The sequence below is a fragment of the Hyperolius riggenbachi genome, chromosome 7 (assembly GCF_040937935.1).
Source record: "Hyperolius riggenbachi isolate aHypRig1 chromosome 7, aHypRig1.pri, whole genome shotgun sequence".
In the NCBI taxonomy this organism is placed as follows: Eukaryota; Metazoa; Chordata; class Amphibia; order Anura; family Hyperoliidae; genus Hyperolius; species Hyperolius riggenbachi.
Window position 1 is genome coordinate 255,847,391 of NC_090652.1, and position 21,250 is coordinate 255,868,640.

Consider the following 21,250-nt stretch of genomic DNA (forward strand, 5'->3'; position numbering starts at 1 on the left):
ATGTGATCCTTCAGACAGAAGTAATCAAATCAATGTGCTGATTGGGAGTGACTCAACGTTTCAGAGCATTTCAAGCTGCCAAGCAAGGAAGTCACCAGAGTGAGGGGAGGGGTTGCATGGGGCCAACCAGTACAGCATAGCCATAATCAAATAGCACATGGGTAATGTATTTGTATAGCTACATTTACTACATCTGACCTGAGCGAGATAAGATGGCTGCCATATTTGTTTCTTTTTAAACAATACCAGTTGCCTGGCAGCCCTGCTGATCTCTTTGAATTATACACCTGAAACAAGCATGCAGCTAATTCAGTCAGACTTCAGTCAGAGCACCTGATCTGCATGCTTCCTCAGGGTCCATGGCTAAGGGCCTGTACACACTGTTGCGTTTGCGCTGCTTTTTTAAGATCGCATGTGATTTTTAAATCGCAAAGCTTTCATTAAAATAGAAAAATCGTATTGACCCAGTGTGTACAGGTCTTCATGATTTAAAAAAAAAAAAGGCCTTGCGAATAAAAACGCACGCGATTTTAAAAGCGCAGCCGTGTGTACAGGCCCTTAGGGTATTACAGACAGAGGCTCAGCAGTGCAGCTAGGCAATACTCATTGTTTAAAAGGAAATAACTATGTAATACTCCATATCCCTCTCAGTTGAGGTGTGCTTTAAGATGAAGTGGTGTGTATCAGATCTTTTACAACTTCACCATGGAGAAGTACTGCATATACTCGCATATAAGCCTCATTTTTCAGCATAAAAAAAATGCTGAAAAGTTACCCCCTCGGCTTTTATGCGAGTCAGTGGAGCAGGTTTTGTTAATGGCAGAGGAGAGTAAGGATTGTGCACTAGTGATCCTGTTCTTACCAGCTGACGCCCTGCTGTGTCCGTGCTCCCCCCCCCCCCCCATCCCCTGCAACACGGTGTGCAGAGTGTGCTGCTCAAGACTACCTGTGTCCCCTGGCTTGTGGAGCAGAGCATGGATGCAACGTGTCAGCGGGGCAATGATGGGGGATTCTTCCTGTGTGGCAATCGCTGTGTCTGATATCTATGATGCCATCTAGTGGCTTCTTGAGACACAGCTGTATGATCCTGGAGCACATCTGGTTATGGGGAGGGGTGCTGACTAGTACTGGAGGAACATCTGGCTACTGTGGAGGGTGCTATATTGGGGACGGGGCTTATACACGAGTCAATCACTTTTCCCTGGTTTATGAGGGGAAAGTGGGTACCTCGGCTTATACGTGGGTCGGCTTATAGGTGCGTATATACGGTAGTTGATTTGATACATGGCATATATTTCTTGTGCTGCAGTTACATGCTGCAGGAACACAGATTGGATACTTTGGTTCAATGAAGATGCAAACATTACCGTAGATACTTTGGCCAACTATCTGCTTAACAAATGGTCATTCGTAAAGCCATCCCTGACTACAGCAAAACATGTTCATTACCCCCACTGCAGGTAAGAAAAGGACAATACAATAAAAAATATTCTCTGCCGTTTCAGTATCCTAGACACAAGTATGAAAATTAACTCTAAAGGGCCATTTCACATCGGGGCGGTGCAGTATTTTTACAGCACCCTACTGCCGGGCAATGAAAGTCTATGTAAACTTTCATACTGCCATGGTACAGCGTGACGTTTTCGCTGCATCCCCGTACTTGCGTCGGGCAGGAAGTCATGTTAGTCTATGGCAACATGGGGTTTCAAAAAAATGTTGGTGTCACGGCACACATGCACGGAAGTGTATCTTAACAATATGCTTCCGTGCACTTCCACCTACCCGAAGCAGGAAGTGACAGCAAGCATGTGTCACTTTCTGCTTGGCTGGTGGCCAGACAGGGAACACCGCGTACTAACACTGTGCTCCCTGAAGGCCTGTTTCTGGCTGTGCGATGCGGTGCGGCGGGGGTGACGCACCGCATCGCTGCCGCCAGTATACAGTGTGAAACCGGCCTAATGTATTTTCAGTTTCATTTTAACAAAAACCAGAGAGCTAGAGAACTCAGTGCAACTCCACCATTGTCAATAAATTATGTATTGCAGTGGTCCTCAAACTAAGGCCCGTGGGCCGAATGCGCCCCACTGAGGCTTTTTTACCAGCCTCCCACACACAAAATGTATTACTTATAGATGCGGTTTGCTACATCTTGAAATATTGTTGGCCCGCATATAGAAGTTCTGGCACCAACCATGGAACATGGAAGCCAGAAAGCAGTCATTTGCTAGCATCTGGGTTACTGGGAGTGGATAACTTGTAGCAAGCATAATCACATATATTCTGGTCAGTGCTGTGCAGGAATGGAAAATTGTGCTGCAGACTTTGGCAAGGCCATTGGGTGACATTATGGCTCACATATGACGTGCTATGTTAGGGTCACGATATATGCACTGTGTTTGTGGCATACTATCTGCACATGCTGTGCTGAAGGGCATATATCTGCACATACTGGGCTTGATTCACAAAACCGTGATAACTGATATCACAGTCACGTCAGTGTTTTTCGCGAGCGTTATAATGTGCGTAACGTTTTGTGTGAAAATCCCATGCACGCCTCCAGGACTTCTCAAGAGCTGCTCCAACACTTTGGAACTCCCTACCTCCACCCATCAGGGCAGCCCCCTCCTTGAACATCTTCAAGAAGGCCCTCAAAACTCACCTTTTCACTCTGGCCTACTACCCCTCACAAGTGCTCTAAACCCGCAGCTGAACTCTGGTCCCCTACCTCTCGTGTCCCTACCTCTCCCTCTAGATTGTAAGCCTTTGGGCAGGGTCGTCCTCCTTTTGTTTCCTACCTGATCATGCACCTCCATTACTGTGAACCCATGCTATGTATCTGAGTGAACCTAACTTGCCTAATCTCCATTCTCCCCTCCAGTGACTGACTAAGCATTACCTTGTACTCATACTGTGCTGTGTGATCTGGTTTTCTTGTATTCCTGTATTGCTATAATGCTGTATGTCACCCTAAATATTGTCTGTAACCTAAATTAATGTTCAGCACTGCGTAATATGTTGGCGCTTTATAAATACAATAAATAATAATAATGCTGCATTATGCTACTGCTCTCTCATTGACTATCTAGGTCACATGTTGTTTTAAACATCATGTGACACAAAGAAGCAAACTGGGGTGAACAGGAAGCGGGAGAATAAATATTTAACAGTGCAGAGTCCTCAGCAATGCTGTGTTAAGCCTATACATACATACCTGGCTCACTATAGCCATCTCGCAGGTGCTGGATGAGATAGAAGATGAAGCGAGGAATCACCAGCTCTGACATAGCCAGTAAATCTTGTGGCACTGCAGGAACACATGAGCTGGTCTTCACTCTGTGTCGCTTACAAAACCTGGAACAGAAAACAGGAGCCATTCAGTGGCTGACAACAATAAATATACTGCCACATGTTTAGAATAGCTTATGTCACATAGTAAATGCTCTGCAAAATATCACACTCACAACAAGCACATGCTTAGACATCAGGTACGACTACCAACTAATACACCCATTCCAGGATTTTAAATGTATAGTTACAAGGAACCCAACCCCTGCAAAGTTGGGAATAGTAGTGTATTTCCACTTTCCATATGGGAAATAAAACCCTCTATATATCTTTTAAAGTGTAACTGTCGGGCATAAAATCAATTCTTTGTTTTTATCTAGTAAACAAGTAATAAGGATGCTAACCAGGCAATCCAAAAGTTAAAAATCACTCTTACTTTTCTTGTTGATAAATGATCATTCCCCAGTTTACCTGACTCTTATTTGGTACACACAAAATTTGATACCCAAAAAGGAAGTTGCAGGGCATGCTGTGTTGTCCTTTTTTGCTTTTCTACTTCCCCTGAGACTTAACTAATGCAACCTGATTGGCTGCAGCCTCTTTCCCTACTGTTTTCCCCTGCCACACCTCTGTTCCTCTCTGACTGGCTAATATTTATCATGCTGAGAGAATGCACTTTGTATAGTGAAGGGTGGACAATGCATATACAACCAGGCAGAGGAGAGTAAGGGAGGAAATGAGATCAGGATAGGCTTCAAAATAGCAAGTTAAAATGGGAAATGCTAAGAAGTATTTTCCCTTTTCTTTACTGTAGAAAAATCACTAAAATCAAACCGTGGACAGTGCAATACACGTTTTATGTAAGTAGAGCAAGTATTTATCTGAGAAAGTATGGCTGACAGCTCCTCTTTAAGTATTTCAGGTATTTTAAAAGCTGCATTAGGGCTGTCTCAGATTGGTGTTTCGCTTCAAATGTTTTCTTTTTGCAAGCGAGCAGAAAGGCATTTGGCAAATTCTGCTGGCATTTCCCATCATTTGATTTTTGCCTTGCGTTTTCACCTCCGCCGGGGGATAAGGAAGAGCTGTGATTAGCCAAACCTGGACATTACATGTAGCGGCGAGGTGAAAAACCAAACGGGAAATTACGTTATCAAGTGTGGCGTTGTGCGAACGATGGTAAACAATCGTGTTGGTGGCTGTCCGTTAGAGTGGACAGTGATTAAACGACCAGCGTCATAGCCGTTGTTTACTGCTGTGAAACCGCCTGTGTTAGCCAGCCCTTACACAAGCATAGCTAAGTTTACTCACATTCACATGGAAGGCTGAAGGTAATGAATTCCCTGTGCACCAGCCAGGCGCTTTATAGTGTACCCTGAGCAAGATTCCCTCATTTTACTCTGGAATCATGATGTCATTACAGTTAACCCAGTGAAGCTGAATGGGTCGAAACGGATGCGACCAATTGTACCACCTCGCTTGAACCAATGTAACTAAGAGAGAATTCTGAGCATCTCTTACACCAAGCAATACACTGTTGCCAATTAATCCGAATGAATCCGATATTAATACGAACATTTGTATAGCTCTTTTCCCTTGTCGGACTCAAAGCGCTCAAGAGCTGCAGCCACTAGGACTTGCTCAAGAGGCCACCCTGCAGTGTTAGGGAGTCTTGCCTTGAACTCCTTACTGAATAGGTACTGACTCTAGCCAGGAATCGAACCCTGGTCTCCCAAGTCAAAGGCGGCGCCCTTAACCAGTACACTATCCAGCCGTAGGTACACTATCCAGCCGTAGGTACACTATCCAGCCATAGGTACACTATCCAGCCATAGGTACACTATCCAGCAATAGCTGGTTTCCACCAGGCCTTCTAAAACAAAAGTGCTGCAGGCAAAAGCTGATGGACAATATTTAAAAGGGAACCTGAAGCATTAGGTATATGGAGGCTGCCATATTTATTTCCTAGTGCGCATGGAGCTTGGAAGAAGCTTATTCAAGCAAAACAGTCGTCAGGCAGACCGCTGCTCCCACATTGCCCCACGGCGAGGACAACTATAGGGTATGTGAACTAACTTGATGTTGAATTGCACTTTAATGGACTGATCTGTCAATAAGATTGTTATTAAACGTATTGAAGATAAAGTCTTGCATTAGTGCCGGATATTTTTTCTTCTACCCTTGGAATACTGTATGTTTTTCATATCCTGAGCACATCTAAGGCACATACCCTAATATTCATACCCCGGAAGTCCTTACTCCTATCACCTGGTGAAGCCGTGCCGGTCACTTTTCTTCTTTAAAGATATAGTTGCCATATTTATTTCCTTTTAAGTGATACCAGTTGCCTGGCTGTCCAGCTGACTCTTTGCCTCTAATACTTTTAGCCATAGACCCTAAACAACATGCAGATCAGGTGTTTTTTGATATTGTCAGATCTGACAAGATTAGCTGCATGCTTGTTTCTGGTGTGACTCAGACTCTACTGCAGCCACATATCAGCAGGGCAGCTAGGCAACTGGATTTTTTAAAAGGAAAAAAATGGCAGTCTCCTCGCTTCAGATTTTTTTAAGTGCATTAAAAGTAAACCTGTAATTCAAAGAGAATCTGTACTCTAACATTTTTACAGCAAAAAGCATACCATTCTATTCATTATGTTCTCCTGGGCCCCTCTTTTCTGTTTCTGCCACTCTCTGCTGCAATCCTGGCTTGTAATTAACAGTTTTAGGCAGTGTTTACAAACAAACTAACTAGCTTGTGATAGGCTCACATAAGCAGAGTGTGTGAGTCATACAGAGCCTGCAGAGGGTGTGTATCGCTTCTATCCAATCACAAGCAGCCCTGCACATTCCAGTCTAGCCCGACAGAAGGAAACAGGTTAGATCAGTGGTTCTTAAACTTTTTTGGGTGAGGGCACCCTTGATGGCTTTGAAATTTGTTCAAGGCACCCCTCAGCAAAAACTACCAAAATACCGTTATGATCCTTAATAAGTATCATCCCCTCCAAGTAGCTAGTGATGCCTATTAGGCAGCATCCGCCTCTAAGTAGTCAGTGACCCCATCCCCCATTATGCAGCCCCCCGAAAGCACAAAAGGAGAAAGCACGAAAGAGTCAACCTTGTAGACCACAGACATTTCCCAAAATGGAGACTGCAGTAAGTAACGGGATTGAAGGTTAACTGGCAGGTAATGCAGCTGGTTGCATTACCTGATGGCATTGTACAAAGGATGGGGATGCATGCCAAGGCACCCCTGGGAGGTGCTCAAGGCGCACCAGGGTGCCGCGGCACCCAGTTTGAGAACCCCTGGATTAGATCATATAACAGAGATAACACAGCCACAGCCACAAATTTTGTTACAGAGTCTTTTTTAAAAAAAAATAAAAAAAAAAATTCAAAGTTAGATACAGGGCTGTGGAGTCGGAGTTGGAGTCGAGGAGTCGGAGTCGTTGATTTCATAAACTAAGGAGTTGGATGATTTTTGTACAAAATCTACAGCCCTATTACGTATTAGACTAAGGAGTCGGAGTCGGAGTCGAAGCCATTTTGGGTACCCAGAGTTGGAGTCGAACTCGTGGTTTCATAAACTGAGGAGTTGGAGTCAGAAGATTTTTGTATCGACTCCACAGCCCTGGTTAGATACTTACCTAAGTAGCCAACACTACTAAGACCAGCTGGAAGTTCCCGGCCATGCTTCTGTCCATTAACAAGCATGGCCGCACTGCGCAGCATGCCTTGCACCTGCGCAGCATGCCTTGCACCTGCGCAGCATGCCGAGTACTTACGCATTAGTATGGAGTCGCTAAAGGAAAGCGCAAGCGCGAGGCATCCTGGGGCTATGCTCGTTCACAGACGGGATCACGGCCGTGTATAATCTTCCACAAGGCGAGGGGTGCAGGTAAGCCTCTAGATTATCTCTACTGAGGTAAGTACCCATTATTTGGGGCAGTTTTTTCCCTTCAGGTACAGTTACACGTTTACAGCACTCGTGTATATTTTTGTAATTCTGAAGAAACCTGTTAAGAAGTAATGTTGTAACTTTCATTTTGCGTGCAAAATCCATGGTCACATGACCCAACTGTAGATTGTACTTTTAGGTTCTCCACAAAACTATTCAGGAGTCTGGCTGAGAAGACGCTCTCCCAAACTTCAAGAGAAACCGTAACCAAGAATTGAGCTTCATCCCAATCAGTAGCGGATACCCCCTTTCCCATGAGAAATCATTTCCTTTTCACAAACGGATAATCAGAGGGCTCTGCATGGCTGATATTGTGGTGAAACGCCTCCCACAGTGTGATGTCAGGACCATGGTTCTGACATCACGCTGTGGGAGCTTTGTTGCATTGTGGGAAATAACAGCTGTTTCCAACTGCCAAAAAAAAGCAAGCAGAATCTCCTTCCAGTGACATCACCTGCCTGCAATAAAAATGTCACCATCAGAATCAGAATCAAGTTTATTTCGCTAAGCATGACTGGGTCATGCCCGGAATTGGGTTCGGCACAAAAAACAGTGAACTCACGGCACAAAAAAAAAAAAAAAAAAAAAAAGGCAACAACCATGACAACTTACAACAAAAACAGTAGGTAGATGTACGCTAAAAAGGTGTAGCTTTACAGAAGTAAGGCACTAATGAAGACAGGGGTGGCAGGAAAACAAAAAAGACACACAGCCAGTGGATGACCTATCACTTCATATCAATGGACCATACGATCTGACTGCCGGCCTGAGGGAGGGAGCCAGTGAATTGAGTTCAAGAGTTTAACGGCAGCAGGGAAGAAGGAGTTCATATGTCTGGTTGTCTTGGTGGAAATGGTCTGTAGCCTTCTTCTGGATGGGAGCACATTAAAGTGACGGTTGCCTGGGTGTGAGCGGTCATTTGCGATCCTTTGTGCTCTGGAACGCAGTCTGGAGTTGTAGAGGAGGTCAAGCGAAGGGAGTGGTTTCCCAATGATTCTCTCCGCCGACCTGATGACCCTCTGGAGCTTGTATTTGTCCCTGTTTGAGGATCCAGCATACCACAAACCATGTGATAAATGTCAGAATGTAAATCAGGGAGAGGAAAGATTTTACAATGGGCAATCACCGACTAAATCATTTATGCATAATTATTGTAAAAATGAAGCACTTGTTTTTATTACATTATTTTCACTGGAGTTCCTCTTTAAGGTACGTACACACAGGCAACTTAATGCATGCCCAACCGCCCAATTTGTTGTTTGCATGACTTCTTGTCTGCACGGCCATTACGTACACACGCACTGACCAACTAAACAGCCAACTCATTTAAATACTGCGCGCGCACCATACCCCACATACAAATACAACGCAATTGAAACAACTTATACACACGTGACCAACTCGCACGATAGTTGCTCAGTAGATCCGTCGGTTCGATTGAGAAAACTGCCATTTATCAGGTGGTCGTTTATTGCCTGTACAAACGCCCAACCTATTGTCCAACAGACAAGTTGGGACGATAGTTGAGCGGAAAAGTTGCACATGTGTACGAGCCTTTAGACAGACATACAGAGGCACACATAAACGTGTGCGAACACACACACACACATTCTGTTCAATCTATACAGTGGTAAACTCCACAAAGTTCACAATTTATCATTCCTGGTTAATGTCCAAAGCCAGCCAGATCTATAATTTACTGCTGAATTGAAAAGTGCATCAAAGCAAAAAGCTACTGCTTATACAGCTTAAAGAGGAACTGTCACGAAAAGCTTAAAATTTAAAACACAAATAAGAAGTACATTTCTCCCAGAGTAAAATGAGCCATAAATGACTTTTCTCCTATGTTCCTTTCACTTACAATAAGTAGAAATCTGTCATTACCGACAGATTTTGGACTAGCCCATCTTTTCATAGGGGGGTTCTCAGGATTTTCTTAATTTTTAAAAGCACTTAGTGAATAGCAGTTTCTCCGTCCAACTGCCAAAATAGTGTACAGCGAGCAGGGAGGCTGGCCAGCATCATTGTATAAATCTTTTTCAGGGAATGTCTTTATAAAAATTAAGGCCATGCTGAGAATCTCCTATGGAGAGATGGAATAGCCTAAAACCTGTTGGGAATGTCAGATTTCTGCTACCTACTATTAGTGACAGAAACACAGGAGAAAAGTCATTAATGGCTCATTTTACTCTGGGAGAAATGTACTTCTTATTTGTACGTGTTTTAAATTTTAAGATTTTCGCGACAGTTCCTCTTTAAAGTGAACCTCCGGACTAAATATCGACTCAGCAGCACTGAAAAGGCTTGATGTTTCTTTAACAGTTTCACAGCATCAGAACTTTGTTTCTCTTATACAAGCCTCATTTTTAGCTGCACAGAAGAAAACTGCGCAGGCTTTTTTCCCCTGATGCTGTGCAAAGCATGATGGGATTTCTGATGTTATTGTTCTGCTGTTTTGGTGCAATTTTTTTTTTTAAATTTTGAATTTGACATTTGAAGCCTAGCGTGTGCAGCTGGGAGGGGTAATCAGGACAAAGGACAGTTGTAACTGTGTCTCCTGCTCCCTCTCACCTCCTTTCAACTAAAAACATGGCTGCCCCCATGACAAAGATGGCAGCCCCCATGAATCACAAACATTTGCCTGTTCTTTTAAAACAGGGTGGGTAAGAGATTATATATTACCTATCTATTCTAATTAACATAACTAATGTAACTTGATGACAGTATGTTTGTTTAGGCTGAAGTTCCCCTTTAAGGACACCAGCAGTTAGATTGCTCCATAAATCCCTGTCTCCAATATGCTCTACAATCTTAATTTTTATACGCAGGATGCTTTTACATTGCAGATGCCTCCGTAAACCATACAGAACACTGTCAACCAATGACACAGCAGAAAGACATAAAATGCAAATTAATGTCACCAGATGTAGAAAACGTATGGAGAGGCTTCACTCATCACTAGCCAGTGTTCCCACAGACATGCAAACTGACACAGCTTGTGCAAAACAAGCTCAGTGGAATGAGGTTCTGGCAGACACCAGCTGGCATCAAAAGGGATCATTACTGGTTTTGAAAAAAATAATCTTATCTTCCATTGCCACTGGTATGAGTAACTTAATTATGGGTACATTCATCTTCTAGGAACAGGAAGGGAGAATGAGATTAAACGACTTACAGCGACAGACTGCTTACATGGAAAGTGTCTGTCACTTTTAAATCTCTGATGTGCAGAGGAAGTGTGTCCGTTCATTTACCTTCCTCAGTGTATGAGAGGAAAAATCTTGGTTCCACTGATATTTGTACCCAGTTTCCATCAGTCATTCAACAGGTCTCATTTGCAAATAAAAAAAAAAAAAAAGACATACTATATGCTATACACAACAACCAAAAACTCAATTTCTTCTGACAGAACTCATCCCCACAAGGTCTATTCTGATTTGGCGCATCACAATCTCAAATTAAAATCTTGATTGCGACACGAAAATTAATAAAGACGATAAACAAAAATAATGAGTGTGCCACCTCCAGCATAAGCCTTACTCTAGTATACACAATAAATGTCAGAGCAAAGAAAAACAACACTGCATTCAGTATGCATAATGCCTCAATGCAACAGACTTAGCGCAGCCATTTTAAGGCTCAGACACACGTCCCAACAATCTGTCCAACTATCTTTCAAACTTGGTCTGTTGGAAGATAGTTGGGCATGTGTGCGGCTAGCAAACAACCAGACGACCAACTGATAACAGGTGGTTTACCAGATCCAACCGGTGGATCAACCAGCCCAACTATTATGCAGGAAGGAATGTGTGTACAAGTCTTTTGAACAACTTTATTGTTTTTGACTGCAGACATGTTGTGCAGTTTGTCATTCTGTTTACACAGTATTTAAAGGGACACTGTAGGGGGGGGTCGGGGGAAAATGCGTATAAGTTACCCAGGGCTTCTAATGGTCCCCCACAGACATCCTGTGCCCGCGCAGCCATTCACTGATCTCCGGCCCCGCCTCCGGTTCACTTCTGGAATTTCAGACTTTAAAGTCTGAAAACCACTGCGCCTGCGTTGCCGTGTCCTCACTTCCCCTGATGTCACCAGGTGCGCACGGTGCAGGCGCAGAACATACTGCGCCTGCGCAGTATGCTCCTGGTGCCATCAGCAGGAGTGAGGACACGGCAATGCAGGCGCAGTGGTTTTCAGACTTTAAAGTCTGAAATTCCAGAAGAGAACCAGAGGCGGGGCCGGAGCATCGGTGAGTGGCTGCGCGGGCACAGGATGTCTGTGGGGGACCATTAGAAACCCTGGGTAACTTCAACTCATTTTCCCCTGACCCCCCCCCCCCCCTACAATATCCCTTTAAGCGAGTTGGTTGTATAGTTGGTTGGCGTGTATGTATGTACTTGTAAACAACTTGTTAAGCGGTTGGTCATGTTGTGCAGTTGGTTGTGCATTATGTTGGATGAGCCTTTACACAGTATGACGTCCATTCTCGAGCTTCAATGGGTGAATGGGCAAGGGACTGCCTGAAACAGCAGGGCTAAAGGTCCGTACACACGCCGGACTTTAGGCAACGACGGGTCCGTCGTTGCCTCCCGCTGGGTGGGCGTGCCAGCGACAGTCCGGCGTGTGTACGCTCTGTCGTCAGACTGATACGGCTGTTTCTGAGCGATCCGCCAAACAGCCGTATCAGTCTGACGACAGAGCGTACACACGCCGGACTGTCGCTGGCACGCCCACCCAGCGGGAGGCAACGACGGACTCGTCGTTGCCTAAAGTCCGGCGTGTGTACGCTGCTTAAGTCTACTGCATTCTTACAGATGAACATGCAGTAGGTCTATTTTAAGAGTGTTTTGTGAGGTGAAATAGGTAGAGCATAGGTGGCCATTCAAAAACGACCCCACACATCTCCCACTACTATGCACGACTTCTCTAGCATTCTCTTGATCTCCCTTCCAATGGCCATCAGGCTAGGCACCTACTTAAGCACCTTCAATCAAGCTCTCAAAAGGCACCTCTTCAAGATGGCCTGCCCGCCAACCCCAGCCCCCCCCCCCCCCCCCCCCATTGGGTCCTACCTCCACTGAACACCTATTCTGCAGCCCTACCTATTGTGTCCCCACCATCTCCTTTTAGATTGTAACCCCCTGCAGGGACCTTGCCCCCACTGCAGCCTACTTGATCATGCACCCTCAATCATTGTGCAATCTCCCCATGGACTGATTCAGACAGGAATTATTGGTCTCTGAGACCACCTCCTAAATCACATGATCTTGGATCCTGTAATTGGTTTGTGCTTGCAAATACAATAATAATGTCAAAATGTGCACATTATTTCAGGGCTGTGAAGTCGGTACAAAAATCATCTGACTCCGACTCCTCAGTTTAGAAAACCACCGACTCCAACTCCAGGTACCCAAAATGGCTCTCACAATGACTCCTAGACTCCGATTCCTTAGTTCCCCAATTTTTACCAGGGTTGTGGATTTGGTACAAAAATCACCCGACTCCGACTCCTCAGTTTATGAAACCACTGACTCAGATTCCAACTCAGACTCCAGGTACCCAAAATTGCTCTGACTCCGACTCCATCTCCGACTCCACAGCTCTGCATTATTTCAGCAACCAATATCTCTAGAGCTATTGATCCTTTTCACATGCAGTTTTCAGCAGCTCATATAACCTTCGGTTATGCATGTTTTCATTGTATGGTCAGTTTAGACTGTCTAGCTTTGTGACAGCTGTAGTGTAAACTGAAACCTTCTTCCCTGCCAAACCGCGTACTCAGAAGCAAGATGTATGTATAATCAACTCTACTTATAAAGGACTAATAGATTGTTTTGTCCATGGTTTTCCTTTAATATAGTAAGTAATGAGAAAAAGCAATATCTCTATTGGTAATTGAAATGACTGTAAAAATGACATTATGTCAAATAACATTTCTCTGCAGCAGAAACAAGGGGAGACGGCGGTCATATGTGATGACAGGAAATTATGCGCCTCCGCTTTCTCCATATAAGACTGTAGCTCGACGATGTTCAGAAGGCCGTGTGCCAGCACTTTACCCAAACCCGGCTATTAGCAGATGATTGAGAGGTACTCTAGCGTGGCTTTTCCTGTTCCTCCACACCAGCACCATGACAACACAAGTTCTCAGCTGAACAGCAGTATGGAAATGAGCTGAATTACACAGCACAGGGCATACGTATATGCCAGTGCGCAAAACCCATGCACCAATTACATTATTATGCCGTGTACTGTGTAAATGGTTATTCATGATTTGAGTCATTTTATTTATTTCACAACCCAGCCAGATATTCTCACTGAAATGCAATGTATTTGCAGCTACAGTCTCTAAACCAACGATTTAAATTTCAGGCTCCTGTGTTACTAACTGGCAAGGGCTGGGTCACTGCTCTCTAACCAAAAATCACTTTAAAGAGTAAATGCCTAGGTGGATTTCAGCAATGCGTATCAGTGTGCCATATGCAGGGACAACATACAGCACAGGCACACTTGTGTTCTGACAACGCACTGTTGCATGCATTTTCAGTGCAGAGCTGTCCCATTTAATTAAATGAATAGGGTCAGCTCAGCACTAGGGATTGAAATGTTTATGAGAACTCATGGAGAAGCATGTGATCAGCTGATAGATTTGCGAGGTTCTGATTTGTTGGTCATGATCATGTTTTACAGTTGGTTCACACTTGTTTCAAAACCATATCCGTGGCTCCGTTTTTTCCCCTTGAGAAAAACGGAGCCACGGATACCAATGTTAAAAATAGCGGCCGTCTTCACACACTTCAAAAAACGGATCCGTGGGTTCCATTTTAGAAAACTGAACGGTGAGTCCGGATTTGGCACATTTTCCCGGACCCCTGGATAACCGCGTAGACAATGAAAGGGAATACAAAAAAAATGGATCGCCCTCTACACAGAGAACTTTTGCACACAAAACGGACACCAAAGCAGATTGCCTACTGCCTGCTCCTCCCCTCAGCGTCATCTTGGCAAACCTCTTTATCCAATAGAAACACACAGGAAGGAAGGACACGTTTCTGCCATGATTAAAATGGACTGGAAACGTATGCTGCAAAAGCACAACATTTTGAAAGATGGATCAGTTTTTAGAAAAACTGATTTATTTAAAGAGCATTCCGATCCGCAACCTGACAAGTGTGGACCGACCCTCAAACCAGGAAGTCACCACAGCCTATCAATGCCTTATAAATCTATCAGCTGATCAAACCGATCACATGCTTCACCATGAGTTCTAAGCATTGCCATCCCTACCCAGCACTATAGGTTTGTGTAGAAAGAATGGTTACCTGCATTGTAGACCAATGAGAATGTACCGGATTTACTGCTGCTGTGTAGGAAACATACTTACTGACTGAAATGTTAAGTGATTTATTTACTGCAACAGTAAAGCAAAAAAAAAATTCTACTTCTAAAAACACTAAAGCCAGCAGGCAGATCTCCAACAGAAAAAATAATTTACAATAATTTGTATGTTCCTAAATTAAACAAGAGAAAAAAAAAACATCGTGAGCATCAGATGTGCACAATAACTGTGTCAAAAAGCATAAAGAGAGAAAAATCACAGCGCATTTATGATGCTGGGAGCAATTTGTAGTTGAGAAGGATTGTAAGCAATAGCACAAAGTTGAAAACAAGAGGCGGGTGTACAAGAAGCTGCATGTCTGGACTGGAGGGGGTGGGATGGATAACCGCTAACTTAGGAGGTAATGGAGGAACTTTGATGGGAGGGAGGATAATAGAGGTCTATGACAAAGCTACAGAAGCCTACAAAGGTTTAGTAGATCTTACATGAAGTGAGAGGGATTATGGAGGCTGCCATATTTATTTCCAGCGTCCTGCTGAGGTTTCATGCATCAGTAGTGTCTGAATCACACACCTGATCTGCATGCCTGTTCAGCACGTATGACTAAAGCTAAATACTCACCTCACAACAAAGGAAGATATATCCCAGCGACGTCCCACAACGACGAGTGCTACCCGATCCATCTTCATGGTGGGGGGGTATAGGCGACGGCACATGACGGATGCGAACAAAAGTACTTTGCCCCGGAGTTGTTGTGGATCTTAAAGATCTGATCCGCCATGACAGGCGTTATCGCCATGCATGGCTACGCGTTATTTCGCATAATGAGGCGCCTGTTCCCACGACGCGAGATTGCAGATTGTGATATACACTCGTCACTCGAAAAAAAATTGCCAATCATCGGAAAAATCACGTAGTGAGCATGGGCTTTAGAGGACAGCGGAGCTGACATGTGACGTGATGAGATAGACGTGTATGTACAGTGCCAAGCACATAAATTACTATGCTGTGTTCCTTTTCTTCTTTCTCAGCCTGAAAGAGTGGAACATTAGGTATGCAAGTGACAGTTTCTGTCCGGGTCGCACTGGCTCAGACTATAGTATAGGGTAATACTGCAGTATAACTGATAAGGAATGACAACAATAAAACACTTTCCTGTCAGTAAATGGATTCTGACAGCAGGAAAGAGGTAACAACAATCAATGGTTCATAGATTTGAGCTCTGGCATACTTAAATGAAGGTGTCATTGAGCAGAGACAACGGAACAGTAAAAACTTAAAAACTTGATTTAAAGCGGCTCTCTTGACCTTTTTAAAAACAAAAACTGCCACTTACCTGGGGCTTCTATCTGCCCCCTGCAGCTGGAATTTCCTGCGCCGTCCTCTTTAGGTGCGCCATTCCCCGCCACCACCAGTGTAATTATTTATCTAACTGGACAAATAGAAGTGCGGCTGCGCTTATTGCGCAGGTGCAATACAAAGTTTTCCTGTACTACGGCCGCGCAGCCGCACTTCTATTTGTCTAGCTAGACGGAAGAGGACGGCGTGGGACATTCCAGCTGCAGGGGGCAGATAGAAGCCCCAGGTAAGTGGCAGTTTTTGTTGTTAAAAAGGTCAAGAGAACCCCTTTAAATATAAAATTAAACTGCAGGATATCTAAACAAGTCATTTTTAGAAGAAGGAAAGATACTATTGAATATCTCATCAGTTTATATTCACCTCGGATGTCCTTTAAAAGCTTAAAGAGAATCTGTACACTAAAATTCTTACAATAAAAAGCATACCATTCTATTCATTATGTTCTCCTGGGCCCCTCTGTGCGGTTTCTGCCACTCCCTGCTGCGATCCTGGCGTGTAATTGCCAGTTTTAGGCAGTGTTTACAAACAAAAGACATGGCTGCTAACAGCAGGCGATAGGCTGAGAGGAGCTCAGTCTGTGACTCACACAGAGCCTGCAGGGGGCATGGAGAGGGTGTGTATAGCTTCTATCCTATCACAAGCAGAGCAGCACATTCCTGCCTGAGCCCGACAAAGCTGACAAAGGAAAGATTAGATTATATAACAGAGATAATACAGCCACTGTGCAACTAGCAAAGGCTGCAGTAAGACAGACCACATTAGAACAGGTATAGGAACTTATGGGATAGAAGAAATAAGGCTGAAAATTTTGTTACAGAGTCTCTTTAAGAGGCAGGACAGGCAGGGAATTTGTATTGTTTAAAAGACAACTGTAATGAGAGGGATATGGAGGCTGCCATTTGTATTTCCTATTAAGCAATACTAGTTGCCTGGCTATCCTGCTGATCCTCTGCCTCTAATACTTTTAGCCATAGACCCTGAACAAGCATGCAGATCAGGTGTTTCTGACATTATTGTCAGATCTGACAAGATTAGCCACATGCTTGTTTTTGGTGTAAACCAGACACTAACTGCGGCCAAATAGATCAGCAGGGCTGCCAGGCAACTGTTATTGTTTAAAAGGAAATAAATATGGCAGCCTCCATTTTCTTCTTACTTCAGTTCTCCTTTAAAAGGAAATAATTATGGCAGCCTCTATTTCCCACTGACTTCAGTTGTCCTTTAATGCAAAACCTTTATTTAAAAGCTGCTTGTGATCAATATTGTAAATATGCTGAATTCTCAATTCAAACGAAGCACAAGCCTATTCATCATCTGCTAAAACGGAATTGATAGTGTTAAGGAATCCGTAGAAAATAGATGCAATGTCTTATGTGTGATATACTGCACTAAAGCTGTGGATTAATTTATCAGTGCCTGGACTTCCGTACATATAGGCCAGCCCAGCAGCACCTGGTGTCTACTGAACAAGTAAATAAGTCTGCACATAAAGTACAGTTCACCTGCCTGGAGATTATTTACATACATTTACTTTGTGTAGTATTTGTATCTGAAAGCATCTCTCAGACATGCAGCTTCAGCAGTAGTTTAGTGTTCATAGCTTGGTCTCAGCTGAATCTGTCCACACATATACAGCTTTGCAGTGGATCCAAAGGGCTGGAGTGTTAATTCCAGATGCCTTCATAATTTAACGCAATTCTAATGATCTTAATTGGTCACTGAAGCTTTGAAATTGCACTGGAAAATGTGAGCAGCCTTGTAAGAGTACCCATGATATTTCACATTGATCAAATTAAGACTAGGAGGCACTGCACAGAAAAATAACATAGCGTTAATCTAATGAAGAGAGATGGCAATGCTTAGGAGAACTCATGGAGGAGCATGTGACCAGTTTGATCAGCTGATAGATTTGTAAGGTTCTGATTTGCTGTGATGATTTCCTGGTTTAACACATGATCCTGACCAGCAAATCAGAGCCTTATAAATCTATCAGATTATCAAACTGATCACATGCTTCTCCATGGGTTCTCCTAAACATTTCTATCCCTACTAATTAATGGCAATACACATGTTTTGGGTCTACTCCTTCCTCAAGATAAGGCATTCAAACCAAGTAATACAATTGCCACTGAGGCAGTATATTGACCTGAGGAAGTGGGACCTAGCCCATGAAACGCGTTATAGTGCAATAACATTATTTTTAAACCTGATAAGGTTGTCATCCTTTTTCGGTAAGCAAGCTTGCTTTTTCCTTTTTACATTGTTTTTAAAGATTGTATCATACCTTGGCACTTACTATTGCCCATTGTATTGGCTAACTCTCCCTTGGCAGGCTGCCATCAGTTGCCCTCGGTGCTGCTGTTGCCATTTGTTTACTATGGATAGTAAACTGCATTAGAGAAAGACCAAGTCCCCCGAGTGAGGACGAATATTCCCGACATGTGCATAAGGTGGTTGTTAGTACAGCAACCCGAGCTTGTGAGTATATTCTACAAACTTCACGATTTCAAACAACTTGCTGCATCACATTGGTTTTATGGCATCTCTGTGTTTTTACTTTGAAAGTCCCTCGTATCCCAATCCATCAAGTTTTACCATATGACCATCTTAATCGGAGGTAAATTTTTTTTGGGGGGGGATCTCAATTAACTCGTGTATGTTTTTGGGATGAGGGAGAAAAAGCACAAAAACAAGCGGAGAACATACAGTTTCCATGCAGATAGTGTCCTTGCCCCATTTCAAACCAGGGACACAGTGCTGCTATCCACTACACCACCGTGCTGTCCACAAAGTTACCGCTATCAACACCAACTTCCTTATCATTAAGAGCTGGTATGAATACACTGAGCAAGACACCTTGGATCTCTCTGTTGGGGGAGACAATATCTGTTGGCATCTGTGGAGATCAGAGATTTCTGTTGACACATTAGGGACCACCAAAATATCCCATTAGTACCTTTGTGTCATGAATGTCTTTATGTTGTGAGTGACATACGGTACTTCTTGCATGCTGCACAACAGGCGCAATTTGCAATTACTGTAGCCAGCTCGATTAAAATCACCCACTCCTGCTAATGGCAAGAAAGGATCAATAAGATAATCAAATGCAGCATATGCTGGTATCAATTGGCCCTTTCCAAGCTGCATGAAATTTGCAGCAAGTCAGAAAATGAATCAATCATCTCTACTGCTCCTCGTCTTAAGCTTGGTACATACATCCCATTTTCATTGGCCAATTTTACCCCTTCCATGTAGAACGAGCTTACCTACACAATCTGTTCATAATATTCAAAATCTGTAGCCCCTCATACTACACGGAGGTTGCTAAAATATACATGGTGGGCCATTTATATGGATACACCTTAATATGGCCATTTATATGGATACACCATTTTAGGCAAATGGTGAAGTTAACAAACAAAACCACCGCTATTGGTCTGACACTAACCCATATTGGATAGATCTCTCCAAGATGGTTGGAACAAAAAATTGATGGTATGGTGTGGTATATGGGGTGTATCCATAGATAAGGTGTATCCATATAAATGGCCCCCCCTTTATATTCAAAATAGTGTATGCAGCCTAAAGGCCCGTATAAACACTACACTGATGTGGCCAGATCGGGAACATATCCCTCTGGTGAAATCACTGGGCCGAGGCTATGCAGATGTGAAGCCAGCCTACAGACTGGCAACGCAAAACAGGCTGTCAGTTGAAATGCGGGGGTGGAGGGCTAACGAAGCAGCACAAAAATAAAGTCACAAGGTGGGCAGGGCGATCAAGGAGAACAAAGGTATTGGCTGCCGCTCAGCCGATTTGTAACCAGTTCCTTTGCAAATCATCAAGGGACATCCATTACAAGTATTCACCTAAAGTGAACCTACGGTAATCAGCTAGGTACTTAAAGAGGAACTCCAGTGAAGATAATGTAATAAAAAAGTGCTTCATTTTTACAATAATTATGTATAAATGGTTTAGTCAGTGTTTGCTCATTGTACAATCTTTCCTCTCCCTGATTTACATTCTGACATTACATGGTGCCATTTTTACTGTTGGCAGGTGATGTAGCTGCTGCATGTTTTTTTGGCAGTTGGAAACAGTTGTAAACAGTTATTTCCTACAATGCAGCAAGGTTCCCAAACAGGAAACTGCCAAGAGTAGGTACTCAGAGTTTCTTGTGGGAGGGGATTCACCACAATATCAGCCATACAGCGCCCCCTGATGGTCTGTTTGTGAAAAGGAATAGATTTGTCATGTGAAAGGGGGTATCAGCTAGTGATTGGCATAAAGTTCAATTCTTGGTCGGAGTTTCTCTTTAAGTCGCAAAGTCACAGAGACACCCATACAAATCAGTTACTGTCCAAGTAGCAGCTTTATTTGTGCTGGATCTGTGCCAGACTCTGGTATAATAAGTGTGCCTGATAATTCTCTCCCAGGGTCATGCCTAGTACACCGCTGCTGGTAGCTCCAAGAATCAACAAGTGCTGTATCCCCATCCTGATCCCTGCGGACTATTTGTAGGTCTGTGTTATAAATAGATGCCTATCCTCCCACTGTTGCTATAGCGGAGGAGTGGTCAGACACCAGCTCGAGCTACACTAGACAAAGCTGACTCATGCCAAACTTGGCAAGCACTTTGAGGTGTCACCTGCTAAGAGGACAGGTGTGCTATAGGAAGAGTTCCTTCATATTTATGCTGAGTAACAAGCAGAGGCGTTAGGCTGGCTAAAGTTACAGACAGTTTAACACTATTATGTATTGCTGGGTCACATTAATTAATCATAGATGGAACAATGAATAATTCAGCTGTCTGATTGCAAACAAATATAGGGCATGACAACACAGCAAGGGAAATATACAGCTATATCAATGGATGGTTTCCAAAGGACCTCTAGAAGCTTGGGTTATAACAAATGATGCATGGGCTCACCTTTGACTTCTCTTACATTCCCTATTAAAAGACTCCAAGAATTTGTAAAAAGCTGTTTTAATAAATTCATCCCTTCAAACATCGGATCTACAGACTCGTTATACCTTTTCCAGATAGGGAGGGTTTCTACTAGGAACCACAAACACTGCACTATTCTTTGGAAACTTAAGTTCTTTCATTTTCATAACTCTTAGTTGCTTTTATTTTTCTTAGTGCCCCAATTTGTTGTTGTTTGTGTTGTCTAGTATTGTGCCTTTTGTCTAGTGTTTTGAGTGTAGAGGGTTAATGATTGTTTTAAAGGACACCTGACCCAAGGCACAGCTACCTAAGGTAAGTGCAGAGGAATTTTCATACTGGATCCACATACCTCTGGGCGTAGTCAG

General features: G+C 43.5%; 1 protein-coding gene across 8 annotated transcripts in view; it reads right to left on the minus strand.

The window, feature by feature from the left end:
- Positions 1-21,250, minus strand: part of UBR3 (ubiquitin protein ligase E3 component n-recognin 3) — a 329,771-nt gene that overhangs the window by 285,072 nt on the left and 23,449 nt on the right. For all 8 annotated transcript variants that reach the window (XM_068245563.1, XM_068245562.1, XM_068245559.1 and 5 more), the window contains exon 2: positions 3,212-3,351. In XM_068245563.1, coding sequence (XP_068101664.1) covers positions 3,212-3,351 — 140 coding nt within the window. The remainder of the gene's footprint in view (positions 1-3,211; positions 3,352-21,250) is intronic.